Raw genomic sequence first — 12857 nt, 5'->3', positions numbered from 1 at the left:
CACACACACACACACACACACACACACACACACACACACACACACACACACACACACACACACACACACACACACACACACACACACACACACACACACACACACACACACACACACACACACACACACACACACACACACACACACACACACACACACACACACACACACACACACACACACACACACACACACACACACACACACACACACACACACACACACACACACACACACACACACACACACACACTTTGGTTGCATCTCAAACATTTCGGATGACTGAAATGTGATTAAACTTGATTCGTGCACCTCTTTTTTTTAAATAAAAATCAATTTGACTAGAAATCACCAAAAAAAAAAAAAAAAAAAAGCCAAAGTTTATTCTGTTGGGAGCACAAACGTACCACAGTTCGTACAATAAATTTATTTGAAAAACCATTAAGCAAGTGAGAATAAAATGACACCAGAACAAAAAGGCAACAATTAGTGCAACAAGGCATTCATTGGTTCCATTCATGAAAATTCAATACAGCTGCAAAATATAAAAAAAAGGAAAAAATACAAAAAGTTACAATTTCACATTTAATAGACACAATAAGCTAAAACTGTGCAATAGACTGCTTACGGTCTGCATCCACTCATTTTGTATAGATCTGATTCAGTTTAAATGGACAAACACTTAAACAGCATCTTAAACTGAAAGTTCCTCGAACACTCCATTATGATCTAATTATCCAATTCAGAAGAATAGCAATTTAAACTACATAGTGTACGGTGGATAATTTGATCCGTTTTTGACGCCAAAGTGGTAGAGAAAACAAAGTGACAACATAATACAGTCAGTGGTCCAACTATGCAAACCTTTAACTGGTGTCAGTGCAAATCTGGATTTAAAAGACCGCAAAAATTCCTGAGTGTGGACTAGTAAGGTTGCTTGGTGATGAAGCGGGTAAACATGGTGAAGGCCGCCATGGGTTTATCAGTGGGAACCATGTGGCCCGAACCCTGAAAGAATAAATGAATTGATCAGTTCAACTTTTGCTTTTTGCATTTCACTGTTTCAAATGAGGCAAAACTTAAATTTACTATAGGAGGTATTTAAGTTATTTTTCTAGTGAGCTGCCTTCTAAGGGGGCGTTCACACAAGATGTACTCTTGCATTCCTTCTGTGCCATTTGTTTTTATGCTGCTTTCAAATGCACCTGTTAAGCTCCTATGTCCAAGTTCATATTCATCATTACGACAAAATATTTAAATCGGAAACAAAATATGGCGGAAGTCAAACTAAAAAAAAAAAAAAGGATGGCAAAAGCTTGTTTCTTTCTGTTATATCGGTTGATAAGCCTTAAACAAACCTGCTTATCTTTTACACAACTTATACAAAGCAAAACATAAAGGGTGAGTTATTAGCTTCATTACTTAACTTATAAGATCGGTCATATAGTGGCTTGAAAAAGTATGTGAACCCTTTGGAATTACCTGCATTTATGTATAAATTGGTCATAAAATCTGGTTTGATCATCCAAGTTACAATAATGAACAAATACAATCGGTTTTAATGAACACAACATTCAAACATCCACAGTGCAGGTTGGAAAAAGTATGTGAACCCTAGGCTAATGACTTCAACATAGTCAGGGGTAGGCAAACCTGGCATCCAATTAATTAAACAAGATTGGAGGTGTGGGTTAAAGCTACTTTGACTTATAAAAAGCACTGAAAAATTGAGATTAACATTCACAAGAAGCATCTGCTGACGTGGACCATGCCTCGCAAAAGAAGAGATTTCAGAAGACCTATGATCAAGAATGGTTGCTTTGCATAAAGCTGGAAAGGGTTACAAAGATATCTTGGAGTTTAGATATTCATCTGTCCAACGTTAGACAAGTTGGAGATGATTTAGTACTGTAGGTACTCTCACTAGACATGGCTGTCCAGCCAAGAGGAGCACAAAGGGCACACTGCAGAATGCTCAATGAGGTAAACAAGAACCATAGAGTGACAAAGACTTGACTGAATCATTGGAACTGGTTAACATCTCTGTTCATGAGTCTACTATATGGAAAACGTTAAACAGCTATGGTGTCCATGGCAGGACATCATGAAGGAAGCCGCTGCTTTCCAACAAAAACATTGCTGTGCGCCTGAAGTTTGCCAAAGACCACCTTGACACTCCAAAATGCTACTGGGAAAATTGTTTGTGGCCCGATGAAACTAAGGTTGAATTGTTCGGGAAGAACACGCATCACTACCTACGTATGGAGTAAAAAGGGCACCGTATGCAAACATGAAAACATCATCCCAACGGTGAAGAATGGTGGAGGGAACATCATTATTTGGGGCTTCTTTATGGCTTCAGGGCCTAGATTGCTTACCATCAAGGGGAAAATGAATTCCCAAGTTTACCCGATAACCTACAGGATAATGTCAGGGTGACTGTGTGCCAGCTGAAATTCAGTAGTTGGTTGATGAAGCAGGACAATGACTCTAAATATTAAAGTAAATCCACTACAGAATGGCTATAAATAAAAGAACATCCACTTTTGGAGTGGCCCAGTAAGAGCCCAGACCTTAACCCAATAGAGATGGTGTGGAATGACCTCAAGAGAGACGTTAACACCAGACATCCTAAGGATATGGCTGAGGTGAAGTTCTGAAAAGAAGAACGTTGTGCAGGTCTAATCCGCAGCTACCGGAAAAGCTTGGTTGATGTTATTGCTGCCAAAGGAGGATCGACCAGTTATTAAATCTAAGGGTTCACTTACTTTTCCCACAGCAATGTCAATGTTTCATGGGATGTGTTCAATAAAGACGTGAAAGATTATAACAGTTTTTGTGTTGTTAGCTTAAGCACATTGTGCTTGTCTATATTTTGATGAAGAGATCACCACATTTTATGACCAATTAATGAAAACCAGCTAATTCTAAAGGGTTCACATACTTTTTCTTTCTACTGTATGTATAAAAAAAAAAACCTGCTGTCTAGGTAAGCAGCTCACTAGAGTTTGAAATAGAGCCGTAGTGTCTATGCACTGATTTCTGTCTGATCAATGGAGGTTTTTCATACACTAGTGTTGCGAGCATTTATCCTGCGACTGGTTTATGATCTTACCTTCACTGTGAGGAAAGAGAGGTTGGAGAATTCCTTGACGAAGCCGCCCACCTGCTGAGTGTCACCATTGAAATAAATCCAAGTTCTGCGCTGCACCTGAACCTATCGTAGAAGACGACAAAGAGATTTTTGATTACACTATAATATAAAAGGCAAGACATTTTGGCCTAGGGTCAGTAGAGTGCAACAGTACCCGCCCACTTTTTCAGCGGTCTTTGTTCTGGAAGTATTGTACCTAAAGGGATTTAATAAAATCCTTTATATAAAAGCTCCTAGGCCAATCACAACATTACAAACATTGATTCGAAGCAAAAAAGTTTTAGAAAATGGAAAGATACAAGACTGTGAACATGACGTATTCCTTGAGGGAATTAACTATAATCCCATGAAGTATTGCAAATAACGTAAACGAATTAAATTGATGTATTTGCGCTTGCACAATTATCAGATTGGTGGATCTCTCTTCACAAAAAAAAAAAAAAAAAAAAAAAAAAAAAAAAAAAAATCAGCTATAAAACACATTTAAATTATTATTTTTTTTTTAAATAATGCAGATTGATGGCTTCAGCATAAGCATTTACCATCAATTAACAACCTACAAACTTACGGTTCTAAAACACGAATGGGATATTTAATTCTGGAACCAGACTGTTGCGCTCCATCCACCAATGGACTGTTTTTGCAAGCTTTAATCTGATGGGCTAGCATTATGCATTCTTTGGAGTCAGGGTGCATGGGTTTAAAATCTGCCTGCTGGAAAACGGTAAACATTTACAAGGTACCGGACTGATACAAGCAATTTCTAGAAAAAAAATGGTTTCTGGATTTGACAAAGATTTCCAGGTTAGTGGCAAAAGATATTAAAGGGTTAGTTCACCGCCACCCCAAACAAAAAAATCCTTTCATGATTTACTTACCTCCAAGCTACTCCAGATGTGCATGTCTTTCTTCTCCAGCAGAACTGAAAATAAGATTTTTACAAGCACATTTCAGCTCTGTATATCCATACAATGTAAGTGAATGGGTGCCATCAGGCTGCTGGGTGTTTGACAGTCCAAAAGTCATATTTAGGCAGCATAAAAGTAATCCACACGACTCAAGTCGATCAATTACTGTCTTCTGAAGCCAATGGATAGGTTTGTCTAAATATGATTTTGGACTGTCAAACAGTCAGCAGCCTGATGGCACCCATTCACTTACATTGTATGGACATACAAAGCAGAAATATGCTTATAAAAATATTAATTTCGGTTCTGCTGCAGGAGGAAAGACATACACTTCTGGGATGGCTTAAAAGGCAAGTAAATCACGAGAGCATTAACATTTTTGGGTGACCTATTCCTTTAAGAGTTTCAGACCACAAACTCAACACAAATTCCTCCTTTCTACGGTGTTGCCTTTTAAAACTGTAACAGAATTTGCAAAGTCATTATTTGAAACAAATGTACCACTTTGCTTCTTACATGTGTATTACTATGGTACAGTAGCATCAATTTCAAATTAGTCCGTCCATAAACATCACGTAAAAAGATCACTGTGGTTGGCCATTTTATTTCAATTAAATCCTTCCCCTCTAAGTGGGTGGTTCTTCGCCAGATTAAACTGCAATGTGGACCAGACTTTATGCTGATTGTGAAAACTATGACTTGCTAACAGAATTTAAAAGTGGGCTAAATCTCACCTCTTGCTGGAGTGATTCTATAAACCACTCATCTCCAAGGAAATTGCAGGCCATGTCAACATCTCCATTGTACACCAACACACGGTATCTCTGTTGAAAATATGTTGTAGAAATTAACAAGGACTGGTAGAATTGGATATACTTGATTAATCCTTTAAAATCCTATGACTCACGAGTGCTCCAAGAAGCTTAAGGTACTGTTTCTTCACGTCCATAAACAGTCGATTATAGTTCAGATTGACCTCAGCGCTGCAAGAAAAATCAGGATGATTTCAAATGAAGGCTCTCCATTTCTTCACTCATTTGCATTTTGCTGATTCTCAAACCAAATTCAGTCCATGATGTATAAACATTTATACATTTATACATTGAACACTTGGTTCGATCAGTGGTCCATTTACACCTGGTCTCAAGATGCATATTGGGTCATTTGATTTAGGAGGTCGACTGAGATTGGATTTCGCCGATACCGGTAATTAAGTGGTGGGAAAGGCTGAAAACTGATTCATCTTATTTTTAATATTTTTTTTATTTGATGTTTAGAAGTTACATTTCTTAATATTTTCTTACTATGCACAGACACAGCAGTAACAAGATTACAAAATTAATAATAGATTTGTAAAATATCTTAATAATAATAATAATAATAAGATAAATAAAGATTCGGTACATAACGCAGGACTTTTAAAACAACCGAAACGCAGCGGTGAATCTTATTTTGAAATAAGCTTAGCCCCATTTCAATGCTCTATATAAAAGTATTAATCAAAATAAAATAAAAAAATTGTGCATATATATATATATATATATGGTTTTATGAGGAATAAGGTTTATTATGAGGATATGGGGGTACATTTCCATACTTGCATTTTTCTTTGCATGCCCTCGCTTTAATGTAGAACACTTGATAATCTAATAAAAATAACAATATTTACACACTGAAGTGAGGATAACAATATGGATGTATATTGTCAATGATGAAAGATTTAGATACAGCAAATCCCCACCAGGTGTCAGTGATATATTTTTTATTTTACTTCTAGAAGCCGCTGTTATACTGTAGAACCAAGCCATTCTAACGGTAGAATACAGCGCCTGCTACAGAGAAACACCGATCGGCATACATTTGTGCAAACAACCGATAGTTCCAAAAAACAACCAACAACACAGATTAATCCATAAAACCGGTATATAGGTCTTCCTCCACTTTGTGTCTGCTTGACTCCTTGTGTTGAAAGCAATTATCGGCACAGATTAATCGGTAAAACCGATATATCGGTCTTCCTCCACTTTGATCACAAGAAGTCAGGCGAAACACAAAGCAACTATCGACACCGATTAATCGGTAAAACCCATATATCGGTCTTCCTCCACTTTGCGTCTGTCTGACTCCTTGTGATGAAAGCAACTATTGGCACAGATTAATCTGCAAAGCCGATATATCATTCTTCCTCCACTTTGATCACAAGAAGTCAGGCGAAACAAAGCAATAGTCATCACCAAATAATCGGTAAAACCGGTCTTCCTGAATCAGTGCAATGAAAGCAATTATCGGCACGGATTAATCTGTAAAAACGATATATCGGTCTGCCTCTACTTGGTGTCTGCCTGACTCCCTGTGATGAAAGCAATTATCGGCACAGATTAATCGGTAAAACCGATATAACGGTCTTCCTCTACTTTGATCACAAGACGACAGGCAAAATATATGGAGCAACTATCGGCTCTGATTAATCGGTAAAACCTGGTCGTAATGAGTCTCATTTGACTAGTGTTGGGATTTCAATGGGAGGGTCTCAAATTTCATGAAGACACACCTCACTATGCCATTGTCTTACTGCATTATGGAAGCGTACACAAAAAAAGGCAAATAAAAAAAAAAACACTTTAGTCATATGCATTAACTTTATGTCCTTTCTAATATCATAATATACTTTAAAAAAATATTTTGTTTGAGTTGATGGCACAACGTTGAACATAAATGAGAAAATTATCTTTTTTGGGTGAATTCTTACTTTAAGATTTTGAATAAAATTAGCTGAACAGACCTGCAGATGACCCAGTCCAAAGAATTGGGTGAGATGTGGAGGGCAGACTTCACTAATGGGTTATTCAGGTACAGGGTAGATGGGGTGGAGTTGGTGCATGGAGGATCAAGCCTCGTAGACTTAAACAGGGAGACCACACCTCGGAATTTCTGAGCAAAAGAGAAGTGTTCATGTGATTATCTATATAGTTTTCAGGCATCAACACATGAGCTTGTTGCATTACCTGATTCCACGCTTTTGACCAGTCATAGTTGATGAAGTGGTGGCCCAGGTCTCGAATTACGAACTGCCCATTTTCAATGCTGGATTCAGAACACATAACAAAAATGACACTCTGAACTTAACTCCAAAATAGCTGTATTCCACAATTTTTTTAACATTTAACCTTGACCACAGTTGATTAAAAGCATCTGAGCAAAAATGGCTGAGACAAGCTCAAGAATCATTTGTTTACGGATGCCACTTGGTTTTGATCAAAATTACTGGCAGTGACTCAGTTGGTAGAGCGGGTCGGCCACTAAATCACAGGATTGGTGGTTCAAATCCCGGCCCACATGACTCTACATGCCAAAGTGTCCTTGGGCAAGACACTGAACCCCAAGTTGCTCCCAATGGCAGGCTAGCACCTTACATGGCAGCTCTGCCACCATTGGCGTATGAATGAGTGAATGAGTCGCAGTGTAAAGCGATTTGAATACCGTTAAGGTTAAAAAGGCGCTATATAAGTGCAGACAATTTACCATTGCCATTTTATAGAGCTCTGTGTGAGTGCCAAACACTGGTTGGAATAGTGTATAATCTTAGTGCAGTGTGCCAATGATTAAGTGCTGGAAAAAGGACCTCTTAATCATATTTGTTATGCAAAAAACAAACCCAAATGGGACTTTTGTGATAAACCGCATTAACACGACCCACTGGAATGAAGCATCAGCATTTCAGTTGAAGTATTGTTACGTGCACAGTGCCAGAGCTATAAGAAAAACAAGATGTTCTCTGCAAGCGCTTTTAATGTCAGGTCGTCATTTTGATTTGTATAACGCTTTTCACCACGCACATCGTTTCAAAGCAGCTTTACAGAAAATCATGCTTTAAAAGGAAAATGAAACATATACATATACATATATATATATATATATATATATATATATATATATATATATATGATATATAGATGATTCGCAGAGTTCAAAATGGCACGAATCATCAAAATGTGGATAAATTCCAGCACTCGCAAAATATCATGCAATTAAATATTTTAAATCGACAGACAGAACTAGTCCGAAACTTTTGGGCCCACTGTAGATTCATGTCAAAGTGGGTATTTCAGAGTTCAGATTCATTCAACAGGTCCATACTCGCCTTGCTCTCTGTGGAACACCTCCCGCACATGGTGCATACAGATTATACATGTTCAGTCCTGACTGGTAGACAATAATTTGTACTTGATACACCTGAATATAACAGAAAGATAGAAAAAAGACAATAAGTGAAAAAAATAAATAGCACATGTTATACGTCTCATGTAAATGTTTCACTTACATTAGCAGAGCAGTTCATATCCTCGTTATTGTAGAAGTTACATACTCCATCTTTGCAGCAAGATGTCTGCAGGGCATTCCACAAGCTATGAAACAAAACTTATTTTTTTTACATTTTCTGAAGAACATTTGATTTGTGCCTGATTATCACTTATTAGGTGACACAAAATACTGTACCTGGTCCCAAGAAGTCCATGGTAGTATGCAAAATAGACCAAGGAATTGTCATTTAGTTCATAGCTTGACAAGCCGTTGCCCACAGCAATACCCTAAAAGACACATCAGGATACAGAATGACATAAAATGAGACCGCAAACTAAAAAAATAAAGCAAAATATATAAATATTCTTCAGAAGCAATACTGCATACGATATCAAGACTTCTTTTTAGAGAAAATATCTTTAAGTTGGCAAATTATCCCCCCAAATATATATATATATATATATATAAAACATTTACTTAAAGCAAAATTAGGTGGTAAAAGACAAAAATACTGATTAAGAAAATGTTTCAGCAGAGCAGGACAAAAGTATTTGTTTTTGGGCAGTAAAATGAACAGGAAGTTCCTCCTACCTGTAAATTAATGCTCTTGTCCTCCATGACGATCTCAGCCAGTGTGGGAATATAGATGCCGGCGTAACTCTCTCCAGTTAGGAAAACCTCATTATTACCATACTCCGGATACAACTGGAAGAACGCTTTCAAAGCCAAGTAGTTGTTCAGGGCCACCTGGAAAAGCCAAGGAAAATACAATTACTATCTTGCTTATTTACATAATGGTTTAGTGGGTGAACACAGATCAATATTGAAGTCCTTTATACTATGAATTCCCCTCCCCTGCCCAGTAGGTGGCGACAAACATGAAAAATGTGAATCACCAAAACTAAAAGAACTCTTTAGGAGAGAAGAGTGCTTAGAAGGGCTGTTTGAAAATGGAGATTTATAGTAAAAAAAAAAATGAAATAAAAGTCTTAAATATTAGTCGGTTTCTCACCAACACCAATCATATCTCTTCTGAAGACATGGATTAAACCACTGGCGTCTTATTGATTACTTTTATGATGCCTTTATGTGCTTTTTGAGCTTTAAAGTTGTGGCCACCATTCGCTTGCAATGTATGGACCTACAGAGCTGAAATATTCTTCTAAAAATATTTGTTTGTGTTCTGCAGAACAAAGAAAGTTAGACACATCATATTTTTGGGTGAACTGTTCACCCAACATTTTATTTTGTAATGTGACACATTGCTGAGTGTCAAAAAAATTATGGTGTAAAGTGATTATGACATTAACTGGCATTACGATGTGAAATATTGGCAGGATTTCAGAAAGGCTGCATCGGCTACAATAGTAGCCTAAAACAACAGCCAAAATGGCTTTTTGAAATGGCGTACACTGATGAGCACAACCAGTTTATTTTGAAGTAAATATGGTCAATTTTGATTTCATGTTGACTTTGAGCAAATTGGCTTGCTATAGTGCCTGTGGCAAAACCTGTAAATGTAAAATCCAAGTTGAATCATACCTCGGTGTCATTAGTTGTGTATCTCTTGTCATCAGAGTAGGAAAACCCGACACCTGCTGGAGACTCCAGGTATAAAACATTTGCAATCTGAAAGAAAAAAAAAAGACCATACCATATAGAGTATATTTACACTGATCAGCCACAACATTAAAACCACCTGCCTAATACTGTGTAGGTCCCCCTCGTCACAATTGTACGGGGCGGTAATCTGAGTTACAGTAGGCTTTATCAGTTCAAACCAGTTTGGTCATTCTCTGTTGACCTCTCATCATCAACAAGGCGTTTCCATCCACTGAACTGCCCCCAACTGGATGTTTTTTTGTTTTTGGCACCATTCAGAGTAAATTCTCAAGACTGTTGTGTGAGAAAATCCCAGGAGATCTGCAATTACAGAAATATTCCAAGCAGCACATAAAGCAGCAAATTTTCTTCCAGGATAACTTTGTTTGATTCATGCGTCCTTCACAAAAGACGAATCTGCCCGATTCCAGCCTTGCTGAAGCACCCCCACATAATCAGAGATCCTCCACAATTTCACAGTGGGTGCGAGACACTGGCTTGAAGGCCTCTCCAGGTCTCCGTCTAACCATTAGACGACCAGGTGGAGGATCTGGGATGATCTGGGGGCGCTTCAGAAAGGCTGGAATCAGGCAGATTAGTTTTAGTGAAGGATGCATGAATCAAGCCAAGTACAAGGTTATCCTGGAAGAAAACGTCCTTCATTCTGCTTTGACACTGTTCCCCAACTCTGAGGATTGGTTTCTCCAGCAGGACAATGCTCCATGCCACACAGCCAGGTCAATCAGGTGTGGATGGAGGACCACCGGATCAAGACCTTGTCATGGCCAGCCCAATCTCCAGACCTGAACCCTATCTGAAAACCTCTGAAATGTGATCAAGAGGAAGATGGATGGCCACAAGCCATCAAACAAAGCTGAGCCGCTTGAATTTTTGTGCCAGGAGTGGCATAAAGTCACCCAACAGCAATGTGAAAGACTGGTAGAGAGCATGCCAAGATGCAAGACAGCTGTGATTAAAAATCGGTGTCATTCCACAAAATTGTGATTTCTGAACACTTCCCAAATTTCTTCCCCATTTGGAAGAAATTTTGTCAGTACTTTATAAAATAAAACTAAAATGTTCATTATTCGCAAACACATACCTATAAATAGTAAATCCAGAGAAACTGATCATTTTGGAGTGGTCTCGCTGTGAATTTATACATAGAATAATTTGAAACCTTGTGACTGCTTATAGGAAGTGTGATGGTTTAGACAATGTAAATGCTGTGTAATATGAAAATTGGTTCTACTTCCTTGTTTCACAATATAGAAATTACTTTGTTTTGAACAGAAGTGAAAAAGCAGTGCTAAAGTGTTAAAACTGAATCTGTACCTTGTTCCAAGAATAAGGATTGTATTCTAGAGTGACACCATCATCCTGGATCTGTGGAAAAATAGGACAGGTTCATGCACGCAGCACACACAAGTAGTTTAGTTACAAGGTTCCCACACATTTTGACCGATGAAGTACCATTTTTCCAGGTGTTTGTAATCCAAGTTGCCTTAACATTTATTCTATTGATATATGTTGTAGGGTTTTTTCCAAAATCCCTACACAAAGTCCCATTTTATCAATTGTAACTACTTATCAAGCTACATCCAACAAACTTGGCACAGACCGTCAGACTGTTCTAGAATAGGGCGCCATTTATTTTTTACATTTAAATTGAAGTGGACCATTAAAACTCCAAAAATTCCATAGACTTACATTGACGGAACGTTCAAATGAGTCAACGGAATGTTCGTTAATTCAAACTGCAATTGTAAAAATCCAAATGTAAACAAACACAAACAAGGTCTTTAATCTGCCTTTAAGGTGAAGTATGTAATTTCTGCAAGACTAGAACAACCAAATGGAATTCCAAAATACAGAAGACCCCTAAAAATACACCCTATAAGTGTCAATCAATCCAGCACTATGAATTCTCACCAGAAATGGTCCGTGCTCTGTGAGAAAACCATCCAAGGAGCTGCATCCTGGTCCTCCGTTAAGCCACAGAACAACCGGACTCTTCGCTGGATCTTTCTGAGACTCAACAAACCTGATAAAGAGCGACAAAAGACATTCATGCTTTAGTAACAACAATGAACGGTGAACTGTAAAACACAAAATTCGAGTAGACGGTGTAAAACGTCAAGCAAGGTGAAACAAAAAAAGATATTTTCAAATTTTTGTACAATTATTATACATGCAGTTCGAGACTGCAAACGCCAAAAATCTTCTTGTGGTACTGTAAATGAGTTACTCACCAGTAATGAAGGTGTTTATTGTCCGCCACATTGAAGTATCCAGAATAATGCTTGAAACTGGGCTGTTTCGGAAGTCCAGGCAGATATTTGATTTCATCTGCATCTGGAGCTCCAGAAACCTCCAAAACACCCAAAAGCAAACAAACCAACACAAGATGCATCTGAAACAGAGGAACAGACCACAGTTTATTTAAACCTGCATTCCCAAACCTTGTAATACAAAGAAACTTCCTGGATCATAACATTACATATCAGCCTCAGCTAAAGGTTTTATGAGAAACAATGCAAATTTAGTGGTTTCAGCAGGCAACATCAAAATGGAAAACTTTATGAACTTCTGTGTAATTTTAGCCAGAGTACTATACAGGAATTGAAGACTGTTGCACTTTGACTTACCTTACCTTATTAGGAAATAAACAGGCATAAATACTACTACTACTACTACTAATGATGATGATGATGATGATGATGATAATAAATAAAAAAAAAAACCAGTGAAATAAATTTTCTTTCACTGTACTAGTCTTACCTTTCCAGGTGTGGAAATAAACATGACAACCCGCTGTTAAACTCTTAAATAGACAAACACACTCATGTGACTGCAACTCTCCCGTGATCGAGTCACATGACGTTCACACG

The 12857-nt window shown here is 37.8% G+C and overlaps 1 protein-coding gene across 1 annotated transcript; it reads right to left on the bottom strand.

The window, feature by feature from the left end:
• Positions 1–168: 168 nt before the first annotated feature.
• Positions 169–12857, bottom strand: ctsa (cathepsin A). Its single transcript, XM_052131173.1, has 15 exons — positions 12748–12857; positions 12219–12379; positions 11899–12010; positions 11302–11352; positions 9907–9993; positions 8956–9111; positions 8560–8651; positions 8384–8468; positions 8204–8295; positions 7068–7146; positions 6845–6993; positions 4970–5045; positions 4797–4886; positions 3116–3217; positions 169–1008 (listed from the first exon to the last, which is right to left on the bottom strand). Exons 1-15 carry the CDS (start codon positions 12769–12771, stop codon positions 925–927), a joined length of 1440 nt encoding a protein of 479 aa, XP_051987133.1. The 5' UTR covers positions 12772–12857; the 3' UTR covers positions 169–924.

This window comes from Xyrauchen texanus, chromosome 7 (genome assembly GCF_025860055.1).
Source record: "Xyrauchen texanus isolate HMW12.3.18 chromosome 7, RBS_HiC_50CHRs, whole genome shotgun sequence".
Taxonomy (NCBI): Eukaryota; Metazoa; Chordata; class Actinopteri; order Cypriniformes; family Catostomidae; genus Xyrauchen; species Xyrauchen texanus.
This window is presented reverse-complemented; position numbering and strand designations above follow the sequence as displayed.

Coding starts and splice junctions, on each gene's coding strand:
- ctsa (XM_052131173.1), bottom strand. CDS start 12,771: ATGTTTATTTCCACACCTGGAAAG. Junction 12,380..12,747: donor TTATTTCCACACCTGGAAAG/GTAAGACTAGTA, acceptor CCTCTGTTTCAG/ATGCATCTTGTGTTGGTTTG. Junction 8,652..8,955: donor ACAAGAGCATTAATTTACAG/GTAGGAGGAACT, acceptor TGTGTCTTTTAG/GGTATTGCTGTGGGCAACGG.